This window comes from Macrosteles quadrilineatus, unplaced genomic scaffold, assembly GCF_028750875.1.
Source record: "Macrosteles quadrilineatus isolate MER2022 unplaced genomic scaffold, UCM_ALF_1.0 Scaffold_9__3_contigs__length_116548681, whole genome shotgun sequence".
In the NCBI taxonomy this organism is placed as follows: Eukaryota; Metazoa; Arthropoda; class Insecta; order Hemiptera; family Cicadellidae; genus Macrosteles; species Macrosteles quadrilineatus.
Genome location: NW_026542602.1, coordinates 113350581 through 113372541, shown reverse-complemented (window position 1 = coordinate 113372541; position 21961 = coordinate 113350581). Strand labels below are relative to the sequence as shown.

Below are 21961 nucleotides of genomic sequence, written 5' to 3'. Positions count from 1 at the left end.
GTCTTTCGCGGGCTACAATCACGGGGACATCATCACCGACACCGGAAGGTATGGGGGTTTAGTGAGTGGGTGAAAATTTCGCGCCGTTCCGGCCAAACCTCGCATGCGGGGTTGGTTCGGCAGATTGGCCACAACCTAAACCCCAACTCTCACTTTTTAGCTGCTGAGAGCTACCTTCTGCCACTGGATGTTGGTCCACCTACAGAACCAAGTGAGTGGGGCCCTAGACTAAGGTGTAATGCGATCCGTGCCAAGAGGCTTGTGCCACTGGGGGCCTAATATTAAGTGTCTTAACGGAGCCTTCTGGGAACCAGGGTAACCCAGTCACTGGGGAGGTGACTTAGATATCCGGTTTTCGTGAGAACAATGTAGACAATCCGACCCAAATGGAGGAGGAAGGTCTACTGAAATCTGACGATGACGAAAAGCTCACAGAAACCGGAAAGGAACGAAAAACGACTTTCCAAGGGCGAGTTGCAAAGATGGAGGATAGTGGATGCTTTAGCCAAAGGCGAAAAGGTGCTATTCAGAAGTGAAAGGAGGCTGGTGTGGGCTGCCAAGCACCCTAACTCTGCTTTCAGTATTAAAAATCAAAGTCTTAGTTTTATTCGTGACTTTGAGTAAAGAATTTTTAATCCATGGTTACACGCAAGCTTTATTCTGAGGTCTGTCTCGAGCTTCATATCGTGGAAAAATGTTCGATACGTGTTTTCTCTTCACTGCCGCCAAGCCAAAGCCAATGTTGTCGTTGTCCTCTTTTTCGTCTTCCTTCATCTTTCCGTTTTCTGGACCTCACGTAACTCGTTCGCACGTGGTTTCTCTAAGCAATTATCATGGATAAACCCGTGGTTTTGGCTCGCGTAATGAAAGTTTTGGGACGTACAGGTTCCCAGGGACAGTGTACGCAAGTAAAAGTCGAATTTATTGGAGAACAAAACCGACAGATTATTAGGAATGTCAAGGGTCCAGTCAGGGAGGGAGATATCCTAACCCTATTGGAATCTGAACGTGAAGCCAGAAGACTAAGATAATTTTTTATTTTGTAAGTACATTTTCTTGCATATGGCCTAATCTTTACTGTAATTTTACCCACTAGGGGTACAGTTTCTTAACTGGGCTATGCTAATATTAATTGAAACTATCGATTTGACTAGTAAACTTTCATGCGATTTTTTCACCATTAGCAAGTTTGGTTGGTTAGGTTAGGTTATGATAGTTAAATTGGCTGCACTTTACTTTAGGTCCTACACAAACAACCGAATGAAAATATCGATTATTTTATTGTTTCATTCGATCCTATCGTTTGGTTAGTTATGTTAGGTTAACCTTACCTAACTAACCAACCGATATATCGAACAATCGATTTATCGAACGATATTTTCATTCGAATGAGTGTAGAAGGACCAAAAGTAAAGTGCAGCCGTTAAATTTTATAGTAGATATATTTAAAAATATCCATTGTTAATCAATATTTTCAATTTGATAGTTAATTGGTGTTAGCATAGCCCAGTTAAGAAACTACCCAAAAATGGGTCTCATTAGGGATCTAACTTAACTTCTATTCAGTCGCGAACTTGCTTAAACTTACTCCAGTACTTTGGGGTTTTATCTTAAATTCAGTGAAATTGTTTAGAATAACTATAGGCTAACTTAATTACTGTAGTGTAGCATTGTGGAAGGAACCTAATCTCAAAATTGCTTGACACCTTTTTGTGGTAATTTTTTATGTCACATCTAGGTTTTCCCCCCTGCTTCATTCCCTTTGGTAATACTGAGACTTGCTAACTTAGCAGCAGTCTTGGGAAGTAAGCGTGTTACATGTAGAGATGCTACAGTAGAGCATTACTTTTTTGGTAATTACTTTGATCACGGACCTTTTGCCAAAATTATATTCTTTTCACTACTACCCTACCTATTCCTAAGCTAAATAACGTCCTGAATTCAAAAATGATTGTCATTTTCCCCGGAAAAGCGGAAAACAACATTTTTGTGAAATTGAGTTATGAGGGTACTCAAATTAACCGGTAGCGTGAGCTGAACAAGATTATTTTCAAGATCCGATGGATATTAACGGAGATACGGCCAGCCGGAAAAGTGTCAGGAAATTGAGTTAGTGCCATATGGCCAAAATAGGTCTTAAGGTTAGGTTAGATTATATTATGTTAGGTTATATAGGGTTAGGTTACAACAATTACCCATTTCTCACATAACCCAACCTTACCTTACCTAACCTAACCTAACCTAATATAATCTACGGTAACTTAAACCTAACCCAACCCAACCTAAGCTAACATAACCTAACCCAATCAGCGTAAAATTAGAGTTTTGAAGTATCCTAATATAATTTTTCATTGTTTTCCTGGGAAAATGATGCTTTTCCAGCCGTATCTTCGTTAATAGGCCTATCCATGATCTTGAGAATTTCTTGTTCAGCTCACTCTACCGGTTAATTTAAGTACCGGTACCCTCACGACCCATTTCCGCTAAAAGGTAGTTTTTTCGCTTCATTTGGGAAAATGACAATCATTTTTTAATTCAGGATGTTAAGTTATTTAGCATAAGAATAGTGAAAAAAATATAATTTTAGTGTGATGTCCGTGATCGATATAATAACCCTTTGTTTGTAGTGTTAACTGAAACTACATTTTTTTTAAGGTAGGCCTAGCCTTGTTGTATATATCGGAATTTAAGCACCTTTCTCGCTACATTAACATTGATTGAGAAAGTGATTTTTATCACAACCTTACATGAAACAACCTCCAGTAGACTCCCTCTTATCCAGACTCCTCAGGACTGAGGCCAGTCCGGATAACTGGTTTTCCGGTTAAACCGACGTCCCCAAAAACTCGCTAAAACGGACTGTTTACTGTGATATTCAACTTAACCCTAGGAGTGGCGAGACCGATTTTCAGTATATGTGCTTTGTGGAGTGGCACGCTCATTTTGGTGAATTTGTAAGAGAGTTCTTTAAAAATCTGTATAAAATTAACTTAGTATGTAGAGATAAACTATTGAACCGTATATTCATTTTGTTCGTAATAGTCAGTAGAATTCAAAAATGGTATACAAACCAATTTTAGAGAGGTAAATTTTTAGAAAAAAGTAAAAAAAAGAAAATTTATACATTTTTCAAATTTTATTTCAAAAGCAAACACGTGTCACATGTAACTTAATTTTTTATTGCACAATTCAAAATATGCATTTTGTTCAGAATTTATTCCTCTACATAGACGTATCATAATATACACAAAAGAATTATTTTTATAGATTTACTAGCAATAATACGGAAAAATTGGAAAACGTCAAATTTCTACACCTACACGTTGATAGATCCACAAATGCCCTCTAATAATAAATCAATATGATAAAACCATACATTTTTTGAAGCCAATAGGTAATATCATTCTATATAAGAATAACTAAATAAGATAAGTAATAGAATATTTGGTTTTCACAAAAGCAAAAATGTAAACAAAACAACTGATCAGCTGTTATAGCCCACAAAACTTCACTAACTTTTTATCCTATTTTGGATCACACATGTATAAATATTTATGCAAAATAATGCATAAATATTTTGCCTAATACAAAATAATAAACTAAAACGAACATTACACTGTAAAATTAGGGATAAAACCCACACTTCGTCTTTGTTATCGGACAAAAACTCACGACGATGCCGCCATTTTAGGTTAGACGATGACAAGTGTAATGTTCCTTTAGCGTTGAAAAATCAAAAGCTTCTATTTGTGTGACCAGCCTAACAACATTGAATTCTACTGTCCTTCGTCTACAAGAGCATATATAAAACAACGTTTTTGTACTTTTCACATTTTATATTTATGCGATTTTGAAATCGACATTTTATGTCGATCCGCCACATGAACAATACGTAAAAATAGGCTATTTACAAAAATTTTTCATCCGCTGTTGGAATGTATTATGACATTATACTTTACAGAATAAAAGCTTACTTCATGATTGTTGCAGTGGTACCACTTGCTTTTGTTAGAGACAAAAATGACGTCTGCTATTTATTTTTGAAATGACTCATCTTTTACGATTTTGCAACAAAACATGGTGTTCGCGAGTTTGCACGTATTTTTCGTTTAAATGTAACTCATTATAATATCGATATATTTATGTTATAAGGTTCATTTTTATAATAAAATGAAACTTCGGAATCTTATCCTTTCCATTGGTATAAGAGTTATGTCATTTTACCGACTTTAAATGTGCTTAACATGCAACTGAAAAAAACGTTACATAAATCGACATATTCTGTCGCCCCCCACTCCAGCGGCACATTTTGAAATCAACATTTTCTGTCGATCTGCCACTCCTAGGGTTAAATATATGAGAGCATTGTATTTAGACACGTGATCACTGGTCTCAAATCTTTCCCACGAGAACAGTCGTTTCAGTACTGCCCGCTTCCTGCCGATCTAGTCCGGTTAAAAAGAGATGTCATTTCTGCCGAGTGTAGTCCGGGTAAACCGATGTCCGGTTAAAAGGTGTCCAGATAAGAGGGAGTCTACTGTCTTTCAATCTGAAATTTTCGAGAAAATTAGGCCTGGAGGGTATGTTAACAACTACTTTCTTAGCTTCATATAGCTGGTTCATACATAACCTGTTACAACGTTGCGTGGACATGGAGGCTATTATCTGAGTGTTATCCATAATGTTGGCTCTTTTCCTTCATTTGCTACTCTATGGTTACTGTCAGATGAAATAAAATCGTTAGATGCAGACGACGTTTAAACATTACCGGTGACAAGAGAAGCTATTGAATGCTTGCAAGTGATTGACAGGGAAATTAGTAATCAATTTTTAGTTTCTTTATTCTATCGATAGTTTCAGCTTCGGGTGTTAATGAAAGCAACACTAAACCTTAAAATAATGAGAAAGCTCTATCAACCTTTGCTTCAGCTGTTAATTGTAGTTCATCATCACAAGCCCTTCCTTGGTTGGATTACGAAGATTTTTCAAATGTTTACTAAATTAACAAAGAGGAAATTACCTGATGAAGTTTAATATATACCAAGACTACATAGGCCTAGTAATTGTAACAAAAAAATCTCCATAGGCTATAAAAATTTTTCCAATTTTTACCTGCTAGAGTGAGTGCACCAGTGAATGGTGGTTTGAAGTTGACTTTTTACTTGTAAATGACATGGGAAAATGTACTACTTTTAAGCTACATTGTACAAAATTGTTTAAATCTATCGCCCATATTTCCCTGTACTTCCAGATGATACAATTTAATGTAAAACCTATGTTCAAAACAAGTTTTGAATAATAACATCTTTTGCACATAAATCATCGCACCAGTAAATGACCGCATATTATATAGGTAACAATTTTAAAATTGTATTAAACCTCCTTTTCACCGTTCAAGTTTCTCGAAGCTGGAAACCCTGTAGTGAAAAATAATTATATCAGATCAGGGTTGTTAAAATATAGGTTCTAGTAAAAGATCTCTTTTTATCTACAAAATGGCCGTAAGATTTAACTCACAGTCAAACTTTGGTTATAGTGTATCCACATAATTTCTGATGAGAGTTAGTGTTTACTAGCAATCGATTACTCCATCAGAAAACATAGTCATCAATATCAATAAAGAAAATTGACCCAAACCCAGTTAATGACCGAAATGCCGAAACAGTCATTCACTGGTTATATACTTTCATTTGTGAACCAGTAATTGACCGGCTATTTAAATATACTATTGGTTAGGATTTTGATATTTAAATGAGTAGGCCTACAGAATTGAACCTTAACATGTTATTATTATAATCTAAGGCTTACCTTACGATCCAATTGATTTATTGTGGAGACCTAGGTTTCTACGCCGGAGCGTTATCGTCAGTCCTAGGCTAAGCTAAACTTTTTGTGTTTCATCTCTTACTTGAGATATTGTCGGTTGAATAGAATTTTTACAAATATAAACACTGATTATACATAAATATTTACAAAGACACAGCGGAGAAGTTAGATGCATGGCCATGATCTTGTCAATCCTAACCTCCAAAGTTGAGATCACATCTCACCTTTAGAGGTTTAGATACCTTCAAAAACCAATGAAAACCATGGATTCTGCATGCATTTTTTCATCTCACAGTGGTAACATCTCTGATTTAGTTATTTATCACCCAACCTTTTGAGACGTTAACTGATGCGGCTTAAGAACTAGTCTCACTTCATAGGTAAACATATTTTTGTTTGAATGGTTTTTTAAACCATGGTTTTATTAGTTGGTTTTTAAGAACGGATGTCAAAGTAATTCCTTCGATAAATTAGCTAGAATATATTATCTCTTCAACTTAACATCACATAACGAAACACGTAAGGTTAACCTACCTTGTTAGGCCTATACACAAATTCTTGATACACAAAATCATGGTCATAATCTTATTACATGTTATCCATGATAACATAATTAATATAAGGCTATATATATTTAATACTATGCCTATTTTTTTTCTGATTCTGCAGATGATGTCAAATGGCATCCTGAAACAAACATTGTTGAGACAATGCTTCCAAGGAACCTCTGATGCAGACAGATTGAACTAGGTCTATTAGGTATTCAGTAGTAGGCCTATTCCCTTTTGACCACCTCAGATCCAGGCACTTGACCGTAATATTATGTGGGCAAAAAAGCTTAATAGGCTAATTCAATTTTTTACAGAGTTTTTTTTGCAGAGGTTAGGAGATCTGTAGTACTAGACCCTTACCCTTCCTAGCTTATTGGACAGAATAAACTCTAGACGATTTGTTCCCTAGCTAATCTTACAAACCAAATTTGTTTAGATAATTTATCTAAATGATAAAATAATTTCTTGCTTGACTGAAATTGATAAATCAATGTGTTGTAAGTTACTCCCTTGTCAATCTTAAGAACCAAATTTAGATAATTTCAAAGAACTAAATTAATTTCACTCGTGACTGAAAATGATAAATTAATGTTTTGTAAAACTATTATTTTCACCAAGTTTTACTTAATCTACAAGGTTTAAGAAACGTGTAATATCTGTTTTGTGTGTGAGTTGTGATTTTAGCAAACAAATATTAATCGTAGAAAAATGCTTAGTCTAATAACTTCTCTTATCTTTACTGTACCGAAATAACTTGAAAAAAGTAAAAGGTATAAACTGTAAATGCTATGATCGCACTAATATTTTGATTGTTTTTTTATAAATAATAGCTAGAAAATTTTTAAGTGTTTCTCCTTTTTGTGCAATGATGAAACCTCTGCATGCTGTACTAATCATTGATGAGTTCATGCTTCCAAGGAACCTCTGATGCACACTTGGGACGTTCTTTGATAAACACAAACCAGTTTTCTAATCTAGAGTCCTGACTTTTTAGGTTGGATATGTTCTTTCCTAATCCTCCTTACAACTCATAACACTCTCTTTGTGGCTGACTCAAAATAGCAATTAGTATTCATTCTGACTTACAAAGTAAACTTGCCTTCAAATAGGTGTATCATTGTAGTGGACTATTTTCTTTTATACTTTTACCAATCTAAATCTAAGTAATATGCATTACACTTAGTGTCAATTTAGGGCCTATCATTTCCAGTGGCGCAGTGTCTCTGGTAATTTGCATATTTGCCAGCGACTGATACAAATGTCAATAAAAGAATAATGCTTAATAAAACTATTTGTTGTAGTAAAACTATTATATAATAGGTATATGTTTCAATAGAGTGTGTGCAATTTCTTGCAAAAAATAGGCAAACCGATACAAATTATCAGTGGATTTGTTGTGTAGATAATCTGTTAAGATTACCCTCCCATCCCTCCCACTAACCATAGCCTACTTTGTTAAGCTCTTCCCCTATTACAGGGACCCAGAATCTGACACTGAATGAATGGCACTAGTCATCTTCTTGAATTTTGTCTCTCAGCTTATATCCACCATTTAGTCAGTTGTATTTGTCATGTACATGGTGTGGCAAAAAAACCGATCTATTTTCTGCAGCGCACGGTTCAGCGAAAGGTCGTCTGAGGGTGGTGGGGGTATGCTCATTGGAAAGCCGTTTACGATCAAATCGTTTTTTAAAGGTAATGATTCAGTCATTGCAACTCAGCGCTGCAGAAAATCGATCGGTTTTTTGCCGCACCTTGTATTATGTATGCTGGATGAGTTTATTTTTAATCTAAACATAGTTAGCAGATCAGGTAATTAAACGACCACTGGTTTAAAAAGTGTGGTATTAAGCCAGTACAATATTTGATTTTACCTAATAGAGAAAATGAAGTTTAGTTGTCTTTGTAAAAGTACAAGAATCATCAGGTTATTTTATTTTAAAATTTTACCATTGGAGACAATGCTTCCAAGAAATCTCTGATGCACCCTATACTTCAAGGGCTTCTTTTCAATAAGTTGAATTTTTTTAGGTTTTCTAAATTTCTAATGCAGTTTGGATTTGTTTAGTGAAAAAGAAGAAAAGAAGATGGACAATGTGACATACTATCCATAAGTATTTGGCGTTGACAAGAAGAAGACCCAAAACCACATTGGAGTTTCAAAAATTTTAAGTTTTGTTATGTGTTAATAATATACATTTTTCATCTTCACCATTGCTATTTTTTACCTTGCAAATTATACTTGTGATTTAGCCTATAATTTTTCTAGATAATGAAACATAAGAAATTACATACCTAACATTATTATAAATAGCCTATTATAAACAATTTTATAAATTTGTTAGTCAGTCTACTATTTTTACCTAGAAATAAATTGAGTACGGTACACTATAGAGGAAAGCAACTTAGTTCAGGATTTTTATTTTACAACATTTGTAAAATTATTTTGCTTGAAAATTTCAAAAAAAAATGTGCTAAAGATTTTCTGTATTTACAATATGACAAAGTTAAACTTCACGATTTTGTGTCAAACCACAAACTTCAATCATTTTCAAACAAACTTGAACATAAATGTGTCAAAGTAGACAGTATACACTTGAGTATACAGTAAAAAAATAATACATTTGTATGAATAACATTGATGAAACACTATAAAGAGTAATATCCGAAAACTGGTTACTGGTTTCATGTGCAAGTTGCATTTAAATTGTCAATTTGTAAAATACATGTTTATAGTTAGTGATGTACAGTATTACAAAAGTTGGGAGGGTAAAAGCTTACGTTATTAGGTTCATTTCAAGGGATTAGTAAAGAATGGTATAGCTTGTGTTGATTGGGATAGCGTGTAGGAAGAGATGAAGAAAAAAACTTTTGACAACACCGAGAGTCTTACCACTAAATGCTAGTGGTGAGATCAAATTGTTGAGATGTACAAAAAGAAAAGACAGTGGCATGGAGAGGGTCCTTAGGTCCTGGGTATTTTGACTGCAACTTTCATTAAAACCCAGAGCCTAGCCACCAAGTAACCCTTCATCCTCAGTAAATTTGTATCTAAATAATAATATCTAATATGTTATCAAAAATTTAATACGTACATAAGTAGACGTACCATTCCCATGTTAATATTGTCGCCAGCTTTTTACTCAAAATTGCTGTAGTTGATGTGAGCCACTGACCTGAAATTACTAATTTCTGAGGAAAACACGTAAACTTTTTTACCAATTGAAACTACTGGAATGACTAATTGTGAACTAGAGCAACTGTTATGAGCCATCACCTTGGTCAACTACGTAAAATAAGGTAGAAAATATAATTTTAGACACTAGCGCATTATGTGACTGGCCCACACAACTACATTTTTTTTTACGAAAAATTAGCTACAGCTAGTCCATATAAATGGGATGTCTACTTCTGTATCCAATTAGTCAATGATGAGATCATTGGTACTAAAGAAGGGAGAATTTAATTAAGAAACAATAGTATAGAGGTGAAAATAAATATAGAGGTAAGAAAAAATCTCTTCCCTACTGTTTGGTTTCTTAATTATTTTCACCCTTGTTTTAGTGCCTTTTTACAGACTTCTCAAATGTTTGATAACATTTTGGGAATTATGGATAAAAAAGTCAGTGAAGCTAGTTGGAGAGATAAATAACTAAGAAAGGGGATCATCATGATCGTTAGGCAGATCAGTTATTCAACTTGTAAAACAACAGATATAAGAAACCATAACATTGAAAATCGCTAAACATAATGGTCAGCCATTATGCTTAACACGTCTTTCAAGATAATAAGGCCTAACCTGTAGTTGGAATGATGCTATCGTCACTTTTTGCTCATTTAAAATTCAATAAATGTGTTAAAACAAGCAGCAGTTTAGAAGAAAAGCTTACATAAATAGTTAATCACCAAGTTCAAAGAGTTTAAGATGCGTTCTATTTTCTCATTATTGCACAAAGACAATTGAAAACTGCATCATTTATTATATGGTAGTTGGTTACAAACTGTACTCCATGTTCGTGGAAAACATATTTATTTTGCTGTTTGAACAAGAGTGGCATGTTTAAACTAATAAAATATACTGACAACATTTTCATGAAATAAAATGTGAAAGTGACAATAGCTGCCGTTGACAAATTTGGAGATGGTAAGTTTATTTTCTATGAATTATCTGCTGTTATAAGCTTATCTTGGTCAAAATCTGCTGTTAATTGGCTGAGTAAATTTATCTATGCTAACTTTTAACGTAAAACGAAAACCGTTTAACCACAGTTTGGCGTAGTAACAACTAAAAAAAATTTTTTTTGTAATAGAAAACTTCTGATGGTTTTTTGAGGATACCGGTTTTTGGTTTTATTCGGTCCTACATATTTCGGAAGAAAAATAATGTAATAAACAGACCTCTCCACCTCACTTCAGGGAGGACTACAATCTCAGTTTGGAGTCATACACTAAGGTGATTCATAAAAAAGACAAAGTCTACTGAAGTGAAATGGATTTTCAATTTCTGCATTAAAGCTGTTGACAGTTTTAGATCAAAAATATAACTTAGTTTTATTAAACCATCGACAAATTGTGCTGCAATAAAAATTGTTTATACAGTATTCCTAAAAGAACAAGTTAATGAATAAGTTTGATAGAGTACGTTAAAAACCTGTTAAATACTACATATCCAAGTAGGAGGTTTTAGATGTAGATTTTGTTTTCACTTAACATACAAATATACATACAAATCTGTCAATGCCCAAAGAGTACGTTTATATTTTATGCTTCAATCATTGGTGTTTCAGATACTTGAGATGGAGCAATCTATTTTCACCAAGCTTTTTCCCATAATTTTCCAGTGTGGCACTTTTATCAATATCAAAACTGGAAAATTGAATTTTAAACTACTCATCTGCAGATTTGTAACAAATATCTTGATTTTGTCATCAACTATTTACTGTTCAAGTAGTTTCAATCAGCGAATGATTTTTAGATCTCACGATCTTTTCCCAGCCTTGATGTTTATTTTCATGGACGCAGTCCTTGTTAAAGATAGAAAAGGTCTATTTTCCTTACTGAAGTTCCTATCAGAACCGGTTGAGATAACTGAGCTAAAACCTCCCTATGCTAAAGTTTTGAGGCATTACAATAGAACTGTACAGCGTATTTCTCAGATAGCAGTCGGCATAATTGTTATCGGCTCTTTGATTTGGGCTTGCCTCCCTTTGCCTCATTTGGTTAAGCTGGACATCCAAGAAGTAGAGAAATCTGGTGAATGTTTCCATTTATCCTTTGGTTGGCTACCTGCATCATTTGTGACTGTATCGGCAGTCACAGTGACAGCCGTTATTTCTGGGATGATGTGCGTTTTAAACACCTTGTTGCTTTTTGCCTGGTCTCTTCAACTGGTGTTTATTGTACTCAAGTTGAAAGTCAAACTAAGGATAATCTGTATCGATATACAATTGTTGGATCAATGTAGGAAGAAGATTGGTGAAGAGTTGGTAGAGTCAATTGGCCCAATTCCTCAGTGTCTAACTTGTCTATCTAAAAATTCTTGCGAAATAAATCCTAAACTTCACATCAAATTTTTAGAACGGTATCAGATTTTTGACTCCAATCAATGCTGCCAAAAGACTTTAAATGATAGAGTGTATTTGTCTGTTCTGAGAAGCAGATTCAAAGAAGTTATCGATCGTCACAACAGAGTAATAAAGTAAGTTCATTCAAATTACCAGTACTTAGTAGTTCCCAAGTTTTATGTTTTACTTTGTAATGTGAAAAAATCACATTTATAAAAAAATATATAAAATAGTAACTTGGTATGGATGAATAAATGTTTGAAATATATCCAAACAATAAATAGGTAAATTTCTCAAGTTGTCTTTTCATTATATTAAAAAAATTCTTGATGCTACTGTACCGAGATGGTGTTAGGTTTACCTGCTCACAACAAGATAAAATAAACCTTTCTGATATTTCTCTTTCTGTACTATCCAGATTAGTAAAACTGACCAATCAGACATTCAACCTCCTAGTGATGATGTTCTGTCAGCTGGCAGTACCAGTTGGAGCGCTTATCATTGCAAACACCGTAAGTTCTAATCAATTTAAACTAGACCAACATGGTAGCAGAACCAGACCACGGTGATGGTTGAACTTGAAAACGTCCGATAAACCTTTTAGTTCACCTCTCCTCACAGCACTACTATGCTCCATAAGACGACCTTTTAAGATTATACTTTTTCACTTTGGAAGTTTAAGGGCCATTTTGTATGGTCCCATTTCAAGTATTTTGGAAGTATGTAAAAATAACACACAAAAATGAAGAGAGAGTGAAACACGACAGAACTTAAACGTTTAAAACATTTTTGCAAAAAAGTTATTGTTATTATCTATTATAGGCCTATATTATAAATAATATAATATATTACATAACTTTGTCCGTCTTTAAATTATAGTCCAGGAATAACTTTCGGGTCAAAGACCGTAACTTAACGTGTCACCGTGCATTTATGTATTGATGAAGACTTCCATCAGATTTATGGACTAATTTGATGTGGAATTGAAAATGGGTCTTTAATCCGAAACTGTAGTCTTTTCTAGACTATTATTTAAAGACTGAAGACGGACAAAGGTATGTAACTTATTATATTATTCGGGCCAACAGTTTTAATTTATAATTTTAAGCAGGACGGAAATTTGTCAGCAATAGAGTACGTTAACAGAGGTATCCACATAGCCGGAGTCTTTGATTTATCTGCCCTCTACAACTTCTGTGGCCAAATCCTACTGAACGAGGTAATTTTAAAACTGTTTTTAGCAATCAGATACTGTAAAACGAAAGACTTAAATAAATCTAGCTTTGCCATAACATTGTAAAAAATGAGTCCATTTCCTTTTTTGTACCTAACTTTATTTTGAAAACAGTCTGAGCTTATACAACACCCTTTATCATTTTTTAATGGTTTTAATGACTATTTGATGGTTTGAAAATCAAACTAAAAATTATACCATACAGTTTTTTTTAAGTTTTGATATGGAAATGACTTTGACATAAGGAGTTTGCTCAGTTTAAGAAATAAATTTGTAGTAATGGATTTCGCTTTTAACTCGTGTTTAACCTTTTCTCTGTACCTAATTTTTAGACAATTACCAAGTGCTGTAACAATCATAGTAAGACTCATAAGATAGTAAGATTCATAGCCAGGAAACTTCTTCAAACTCGTTTCATCTTTAAGGCCCGTACACACCGGCGCGGGAGCGGTAACGGTTCAGTTCCTGGAATTTTAGATGCGATTTTTGCGCGGGAAGATCGTGGCGGGAACTCGTGCTTCCACACAGGTGCGGCTACCAGACGGGAAGCGGGAGCCAGTACACCGCAGTGAGTGGCCATGCCAAGGTGTGTAGTCCAGTGATTCGAGTCAAGTTTTGTGAAATATTGTAATTAGTTTTTATTTTATTTACTTACCATGTCATCGTCTGATGAAGAAGAAGCCCTACTTTTGCTTGCTGTATTAGAAGACGAACAGGCGAAAAAACTTTGGGTGCATGACATAAATAAAGGAAGGCTAGCATTTGGAGAGTACCACACTCTAATGCCCCAATTGAGAAATGATGCTAAAAGGTTCTACATCTATTTTAGAATGACTCAAGAATGTTTTGATGAATTACTCAGTTTGATTGTTGACCTTATTGAAAAAGAAAATACCAACAACCGTGAAGCAATTAGTGCCGAGGAACGACTAGCAATTACTTTAAGGTAAGATCTACAGTTACTAATTATCTTTGTAGAGTAGTCAGCAGCTAAGTTGGGGAGTCTTTGTACCTATACTTATATTTAGCATTTTCCCCCTCCACCAGCCCATTTTTCTTTATAAAAATTGATTTCTTTTTCAGGTTCTTTAAATATCTTTTTTATATATAGGTTTAAAGTTTCCCCCCCTTCCGGATAACTTTAATAGAAGGAATAACTGCCTACTGAACTGCCGAGCACTTTACATGGTACCAAAAATCTTACAGTCCAGTAAACTGTTATGTAATTGTTTACAAATATTAAAGTTTTAAATTCGAGGCAAAATTACTTCTAATACAAAGTAAAATCAAAAAGCAAACACTAATTTTATGTTAGGGACAATAAAAACAGTATTTTGTCACATCAAGATAATGTTATACTTAAAATAAAAATGTATTCTGCAATTATTCAGTAGGTCTAACATTGTAACTGTCCAATATGCCAAAGAATTAAATTTTCATGTACAAAGGAAAACTATAAACACAAGAGTTAGTACTTATGAAGTTAAACATTTCCAAAAGAATTGTAAACACGGAATCTTTGTTCTTCGAGCTCTTCATCATTTGGATAAGTTGGATCGAAGTCACGCCGAGTTCCTACTGAAGAGCTACATGATGTTAAAAGATCTTCTTCACGTAATTGCTCCAGTTCACCAAGATTGATTATCTGAGCAATCTGTAGTTTAATCTGAGCCTGTCTTGCGCGCGAGAAAGTCTTGATTGTTTTGGAATAACCCAGCATCAAATGGTCAGTCGCATCAAGTTGGATTTTATTTTTCCCCTTTAGATATTGTACCACTTTGTCAACGTTGTTGCTGTTGCCAGGGGGCTGGGTTTTCCTTTTTTTTATACGGGGTTCGGAGGCAAGATCTACATTATCAGGCCTGTTAATTTCAATTGGCTCACGTACAGGAGATTGACCATCGGCTGAAATATGGTCGTGGTTGTTATTGCCCACATCAGGTTCAAAAACTACCTCATTGTTTACATCTGTACCTTGAGTTTCAGTAGCACTTATATTTGAGACAGTTTTGGCCATTCCAAGAAAAGGCTTGAATCTCTCCATCTGAGAGGACCAAGGCCACGCCACATAGTTCCTCTTGGCCTGACCAGTGGTAGGCTTGATGGATTTGAGATGTTTCATGTAGGAGTCTCGAAGATTTCTCCATTTCTTCTTCAACTGTTCACCTGAAAATAAATTATTAGTTTTAGAAACAACGCAAGTAAAAATTACCAATGTATGTGATAAATTAAGTGTTTTACTATCAATTTATATTCAAGAAAATAAATTGGTATATGCATATAAGTCTACTTTAAAAATAAGGTTTTTCTTTTTAATTGGTAAACACATTGTCTTCAACACTTTTCAATTGTTAGAGGAAACATTTTTATTTATTTGGAACAACAAAAACTTATTTTTATGTTTGGCCGTCAACTTTCGAAACACCCTTTATAACTTTTATTACACACCAAAACGCTATGGGTTCCTCAAAATATGTTTCTAAACTAAAACGTATTTAAAATATTTACTGCGTTTATATATATTACTGTGGGTTTACATATGTGTATGTTTCTTTCAGGTTTTTGGCCACTGGAGATTCGCACAAAACTATTGGACATAGTTTCAGAGTTGGATTTTCAACTGTAGGCGCCATCATTGAAGAAGTTTGCAATGCTATCATAAAGCGATTGCAACCTCTGTACTTGCCCGAACCTTCGGAGGAGATATGGGCACAATCAGCAGCATGTTTCTATAATCGTTGGCAATTTCCGAATTGTGTGGGAAGCATAGATGGAAAGCATGTGACTATTAAGTGCCCAGGAAAATCTGGTTCAACATACTTTTGTTACAAATACAAGTTTTCGATTGTTCTGTTAAGCATAGTTGGCCCAGATTACAAGTTCCTCTGCGTTGATGTGGGAGGATATGGGAAAAACAGCGATGGAGGTATATTTGACGAATCTGCCATGGGGAAAAAGTTTAAAACAGACCAACTAAATATTCCAGGAGAAAAACCTCTTCCTGGGCAAAGCCAAGGGACCCCACACTGTTTAATAGGTGACGAAGCATTCGGTTTAAAACGAAACCTTATGAAACCCTTCCCCCAAAGGAAAGCCCGCCAAGATCGAAGAAAGAGGAGGTACAACTACAGACTTTGTAGAGCGTGTGGTATAGTAGAGAATACTTTTGGCATTCTGTCGCAAAAATGGAGACTGTACAACAGGCCTTTGGAGGTTAAGGTAGAAGTTGCTAAGGTTGTTGTGATGGCTACATGCGTGCTACACAACTTTCTACGAACAAAGGATTCCGATAAGGACTTCTTCGCATGCCTTGAAAAAGACGATGAAGAGCCAGAGCCACGAGGGGGTGCTTTCTCTAGCTTTAGCGCGGATTTCAAGAGCAGTTCCCGTTATGCAATGATTGTACGCGAGAGGTTCGTAGACTTCTTTAATAAAGGAACACTGCAGGAGTGAAGTTGAATGATTGGATGACTGAAGTTGAATGATTGGAGACTTAGTTAAACACCTTGTTTTGCAGTCTGTTTATAACTTTTTTAAAGTTAAATATACAAAATAAAATATTTTCACAACTACAACTATTGTTATTAGTTTTACCTACGACCGTTTTTGAAAGTAGCCGTTTCAGTTTAGTTCTTTGACTTGAAAAGTTTCACATAACAGCATCGTTAACTTACATAACACCATAGCTTTACTTAACAACATGGGTAACGGACCAATGAGGTTCTACAATTGAGAGAGAAGAAGTAAAATTGTAATGATTCGAACTGTAACTAATCAGCTGTTCATGACAATTTCATTGTTGTGTGGTGCATTTAGTATTTGATACTATGTTTCATTGCATATCACTGTCAGTGGCAATGAGAGGTTATAAACAAAAACATAACCTCTCTTGGAAAATTATGAATAGTGATTTCAGTAATTAAAACACTGTCGTGGGTAAAGTTAAGTACGCAACTCGCGTAAATAGTGTTAACTACACGCGTAGAAGTTTTAAAGACACTCGCCAAGGCTCGTACCTTAAATCTTTTACTCGTGTCGTTAACACTATCTTAAAATACTGTACTGCCACGTGCTATAAAACAATTTATATACCACAAATAATAACACAATCGTTGCGTAAACTTCTATTACCTAGCCTACCGTAACATAACCTAACCTAATCCTAAAGCGAGGGATAGCTAAAAAATGAAATCTGTCGGATTATGTCGGTTATTCTGTGGACACAACGGATAGCCTAATTAAAACTGATTTGTTTACAATTTGTATAAATTCAATCTTTAAATTGAGTATAAACATGGGTTTATATGGGTGAAATTCAATAAACTACAGAACACATACATGCAGCACCCATTAAAACATCGACTACTATTGTACTTACCAGATGTATTTAGTGTCTTCCCAATGTCCTCCCAAATCTTGTCCTTCTTCCTAATATTCTTGTAGTCTTTGTGATTGAGGTCATACAACACAGGATACGTATATACAACTTCAACCAAATGTTCAGTTATGCACGACATGGTGTTGTTGTTGTTGTTGTACCACACAGCAGACAGGTGGAAACCGATTAGTTCAGTTTCTTTCCGCAATAATACTGGCGCGGGAAGCGCTGCAAACGCTGCATGCTGCGGGAAGCGCGGGAAACCGTAGTGTTCCCGTTCCCGCCTCGTGCCCGCTTCCCGCAGACCGCACCGGTGTGATTGGTTTCATATCCCGCAATGGTACACGCTGCCCGCGCGGGAAATTCTTGGAATTAAAATCGTTCCCGCTCCCGTTCCCGCGCCGGTGTGTACGGGCCTATAAAGTGACTTAATTATTCAAAACTGAAAGTGATTATTACTTTATTTACCTGATGATTTCTTTTTGATTGTAGTCAGATAGATTGCGTGAGACGTTATACTGGTGTGACTGGATGAGTCAGCCACGAGAGATACAACGAGCCATCATTACGATGCAGACTGTTGCAAACAGACCTCTCCATCTCACTTCAGGGAGACTCTACAACCTCAGTTTGGAGTCATACACTAAGGTGATTCATAAAAAAGATAGAGTCTTATTACAATGAAATGGATATTCAATTTCTGCACTAGCTGTGTTGAGAGTTTTAGATCAAAAATATCTCATGAGCTGCTGGGGTCATGTGCAGCGCCGTCCTTAGGGTGGAGCGGGTGGAGCGGCCGCTCCAGGCCTCGCGCCGGAGAAGGCCTCGCGCAGCGAGGCCTGCCCGGCGAGGCCTTACTATCGCTAGAAATAAGTTAATGTTTTGGAATGAAAATAAAAAAAATAAAGGACAGACAGATATATGTGCCTAAAATATGTCTTATTTATTATGAATTAGCCTATATCAATTGTTGTATCGATTAAAAACCTACGAACGACATTTAAAACACAAAAGAATATCAAACAACGTTTGACAGCTCGGCGGAGATGACGGAACCCGAGCCTCGCGGCAGCCACCGAGCCACCCCGGTGAATGTGAGTGAGTCATACGCTTACTGGTGCCATTAAAGTTCTATTGCATGATTAATTAAGTTCAATTTATTTACAGATGTAAATGTTTATTGGATTGAATGGATAATCAGCGTGGATAAGAGTGACTGTAAACTACTCGCATTTCGCAATAAACATAAACCTATAACAATATTTGTCATTAAAGTAAAAAGTAATACTGTGAATCAATTACACTGTAATGATACTACCTCTTTTAATTTATTATTAAAAACTCATTGACAATTATAGGTAATATTTTTTTACCTTTAAACCCCCCATTACAGACCAACTGACGAAAACACAATAAACCTATATTGACAAAAAGTACATAAACAAGTTAGCCTATGAGCATTTACTATTTACAAAGTGACGGGACGACAATCCACAGTGAAGAGAAGTGTTAATTTTTTTATTAATTATTGTAAAGAACTTCGTGGACAATATTTATGATATTCACTTTGGAATTGGAACAATAATATGTGCAATTAGCTATGATATTAACGGCCATTTACAGAGTGTAAAAGAAATGACAAATTTGCAAGTATCTCATTGACAATTATTTATGTAATATTTTTTTTAACTTTAAAACACCCTTCACAGACCAACTGCCGAAAACACAATAAACCTAACTTGACAAAAAAATAAATAAACAAGATAGCCTATAAGCATTTACTATTAATTATTGTCATCCCACCACTTTGTTTAATTTACAAAGTGTTAATTCAATTCATAATCCACAGTAAAGGAGAAGTGTTAATTTTTTTTTATTAATGATTGTAAAGAATTTCGTGTACACTCTTATTTATGATATCCACTTTGGAATTGGAACAATAATATGTGTAATTAGCAATAATATTCACGCCCATTTTCAGAGTGTAAAATATTAATTTTTTTCGTCAAAGTACTTAAAATGACGACTTTACAAGTCTAATTTTACAAAAATTTTCCGGGGGGGACCCCCAGACCCCCCCTCAACTGGGGGATACTCCGTACCCCCCCCCGACCCCCCGGTGAGCTTGGTTAAACAAGGCCTCGCAATTATGTATTGCCCCAGGCCTCGCATTTTATAAAGACGGCTCTGGTCATGTGATCTCACCAGCTCTTTCTATCTACTAACTTAGTTTAATCAAACTACTGACAAATGATTGTGCTGGAATAAAAATATGTTTATATTCCTTATACTATACACAAGCTTATCGTAAACCGTAGCATCTGTTAAGTCCCTATCAACTATCACAGAGTAAAAACCAACAGAGAACAGTACATTTAATAGTAGCACACTCTAAAAGAGGGTAATTAAATTACTGTACATTCATTTTGAGTGAAAAGCTGCATTGAAACAGCTGGTTCATATAGATTATATGCATACTGTACGATCTATGAAATGCATTATTGCTTGATATACTCAACTATTTGTTTGATAGTAAATTGATGTGAATCAACTCATCCAAATGAAAAAAGTGATGAAAACATTTTGTAATTGTAAATGAAAGCAGATTAACCCAACACAGATCCCATTTCAAATTAAATATTCCATCTGCCTTCTTGTTTTGTTTCTATGATTTTCTTTTTAGTTATATATATGAGTTAAATAATAAATTTTTATCATCACAATCATACTGAATAGTTAAACTTACAAGAATCTGTCACATGACCAGACCACGGTTTGCATGTAATGCGCTATTGGCCTGAGTGATGGTTGCGCCCCTCTCTACCTACTTTGAGGGAGAAATTTTCTCTACATGGCCCCTAACAAACCTAAAACCTCTTGCGCCCCTGAACCTCGTCTACCGGGCCCATTTATTATAGCTGCCCTGGATGCTGCCTATGACTGCATGTTTGTACTTGTCTGGTTCTTAGTTTATTGTTTGCTACTCACTTTTACATACTTACTACTCCTTACAGGTGCTGAGTGCTGTTTACAGCTACACCAATGTTCTACAATCACTTAGAAGTTGAATAATATGCTACAACAGTACACATGGTCACTTGCACTCTAGTAGAAGTATGTATCATCTTCATCAACTTATGTTTTAACCAGTCAGAGAAATAAATGTTGGGATGATATGTTTTGCGTTACATTATTTAATGTGTTTATTACTATATATAACCTTGTAATAAGTTAGGCACTATGAGATATAAATTGCTGACTTACAATATTTTCTAAATTAAAACATCAAAGTGGATTTAATCAATAGTAAATGGAAAAATATAATGTTATGCTCAATAAAAACCAAAAACATTCAAAGAACTCCTCATGAAATTGTCAACAGAAAACTAAGTTTTTACAATCAGTTGATACTCCGCAGCACATGAAGACCACTTTCGTCAGCACATGAAAGACGTTAGATATAAAAGTAGTTAAAATCCATTGTTGTAGCCCCGAAACTTATTTAGAATAGAATAAGGTGAAGGTTATTACCTCGTCTGTAGTTCCAAAATCTTAAAAAACAGGATTTGAACAATTAAATCCTGAACAAAAAACTCCAGTTCCAGTCAAATTACGATATATTTTTAACGCCATGCTCCAAAATAAAAACAACATATCTACATCAGCTGACCACCGCACTCTGATAAGGAAGACAAAGGAGCAGATAATTCTACTGGAACCTCCTCGCAGTCTGTTCCTGCTCGTGGTCGCGGCAATGTTGTACAAATCGGTAGGCCTACTTAAATGTATTTTATTTGTCCGTATGTGTCTTCGTGTATGTTTCATCAAGTGTATGTGAACTAAATGTCTACCTGACGAAGCTACAATAAGTGGATTTTGGTTGTTTGTTGTTGTTTGTTTGAGCATAGCTTTGGCGAGCTATTGACATTGAAGACGACACACGACACTTGAAAAAGATACGAGGTTTTGGATTCCTGTTGTACCAGAAGTAGGGGTCTGCGGTACAGAAAATTTAAGGTCGGTACGGTTCGGTACGGTACAATATTTTGTACCTCGGTTCTCGGTACAAAATCGGTACGGTACGCGGTTACCCGTATTTTTGCGGTTTTCTTCTCAGAACTGTATCTAAACCATTATTTTGAACTTTAATACAGTATAGACATTACTATGAAAATGGATAGTATCCTACATTCATGGTTTTCTAACAACAATTACTGTACCACATATTATTAAAACAAAACCTTTTACTACTATGAGGATTGTGTCAAGAAAAATCACAGTTGAGATAAAGGCTTTACCTATTTTACTCTGAGATACTTTGAATAGCCATGATAAAGCAGTTTAAAAATAGGATAAGAGTTTTTATGAATAAACATGTTTGAAACATTTATTGACAAGATAATTTCAC

At 35.1% G+C, this 21961-nt stretch overlaps 2 protein-coding genes across 3 annotated transcripts; both read left to right on the top strand.

Moving 5' to 3' along the window:
- The first annotated feature begins 750 nt into the window (after positions 1–750).
- On the top strand, positions 751–8588 carry LOC129003157 (40S ribosomal protein S28). Of its 2 annotated transcripts, none has more exons than XM_054431415.1 (2): positions 751–1042; positions 8409–8588. In XM_054431415.1, the coding sequence occupies exon 1, from the start codon at positions 834–836 to the stop codon at positions 1029–1031; it is 198 nt and encodes a 65-aa protein (XP_054287390.1). In that variant the 5' UTR covers positions 751–833; the 3' UTR covers positions 1032–1042; positions 8409–8588. The 2 variants fall into 2 exon arrangements, with proteins under 2 accessions (XP_054287390.1, XP_054287389.1); XM_054431414.1 differs by having other exon boundaries at positions 755–1042; positions 8446–8588.
- Positions 8589–12000: 3412 nt separating this feature from the next.
- LOC129004466 (uncharacterized) lies at positions 12001–20688 on the top strand. The gene is made up of 5 exons (XM_054433061.1): positions 12001–12075; positions 12360–12453; positions 13053–13160; positions 18046–18201; positions 20568–20688. The coding sequence occupies exons 2-5, from the start codon at positions 12400–12402 to the stop codon at positions 20619–20621; spliced, it is 372 nt and encodes a 123-aa protein (XP_054289036.1). The 5' UTR covers positions 12001–12075; positions 12360–12399; the 3' UTR covers positions 20622–20688.
- Positions 20689–21961: the final 1273 nt, after the last annotated feature.

Excerpts from the sequence above, each read along its gene's own strand:
- LOC129004466 (XM_054433061.1), top strand. The coding sequence starts at position 12,400 with ATGATGTTCTGTCAGCTGGCAGTACCAGTTGGAGCGCTTATCATTGCA. Across the intron at positions 12,454-13,052 it reads CGCTTATCATTGCAAACACC|GACGGAAATTTGTCAGCAAT; the intron begins GTAAGTTCTAAT and ends AATTTTAAGCAG. Across the intron at positions 13,161-18,045 it reads GCCAAATCCTACTGAACGAG|TCAGATAGATTGCGTGAGAC; the intron begins GTAATTTTAAAA and ends TTTTGATTGTAG.
- LOC129003157 (XM_054431415.1), top strand. The coding sequence starts at position 834 with ATGGATAAACCCGTGGTTTTGGCTCGCGTAATGAAAGTTTTGGGACGT.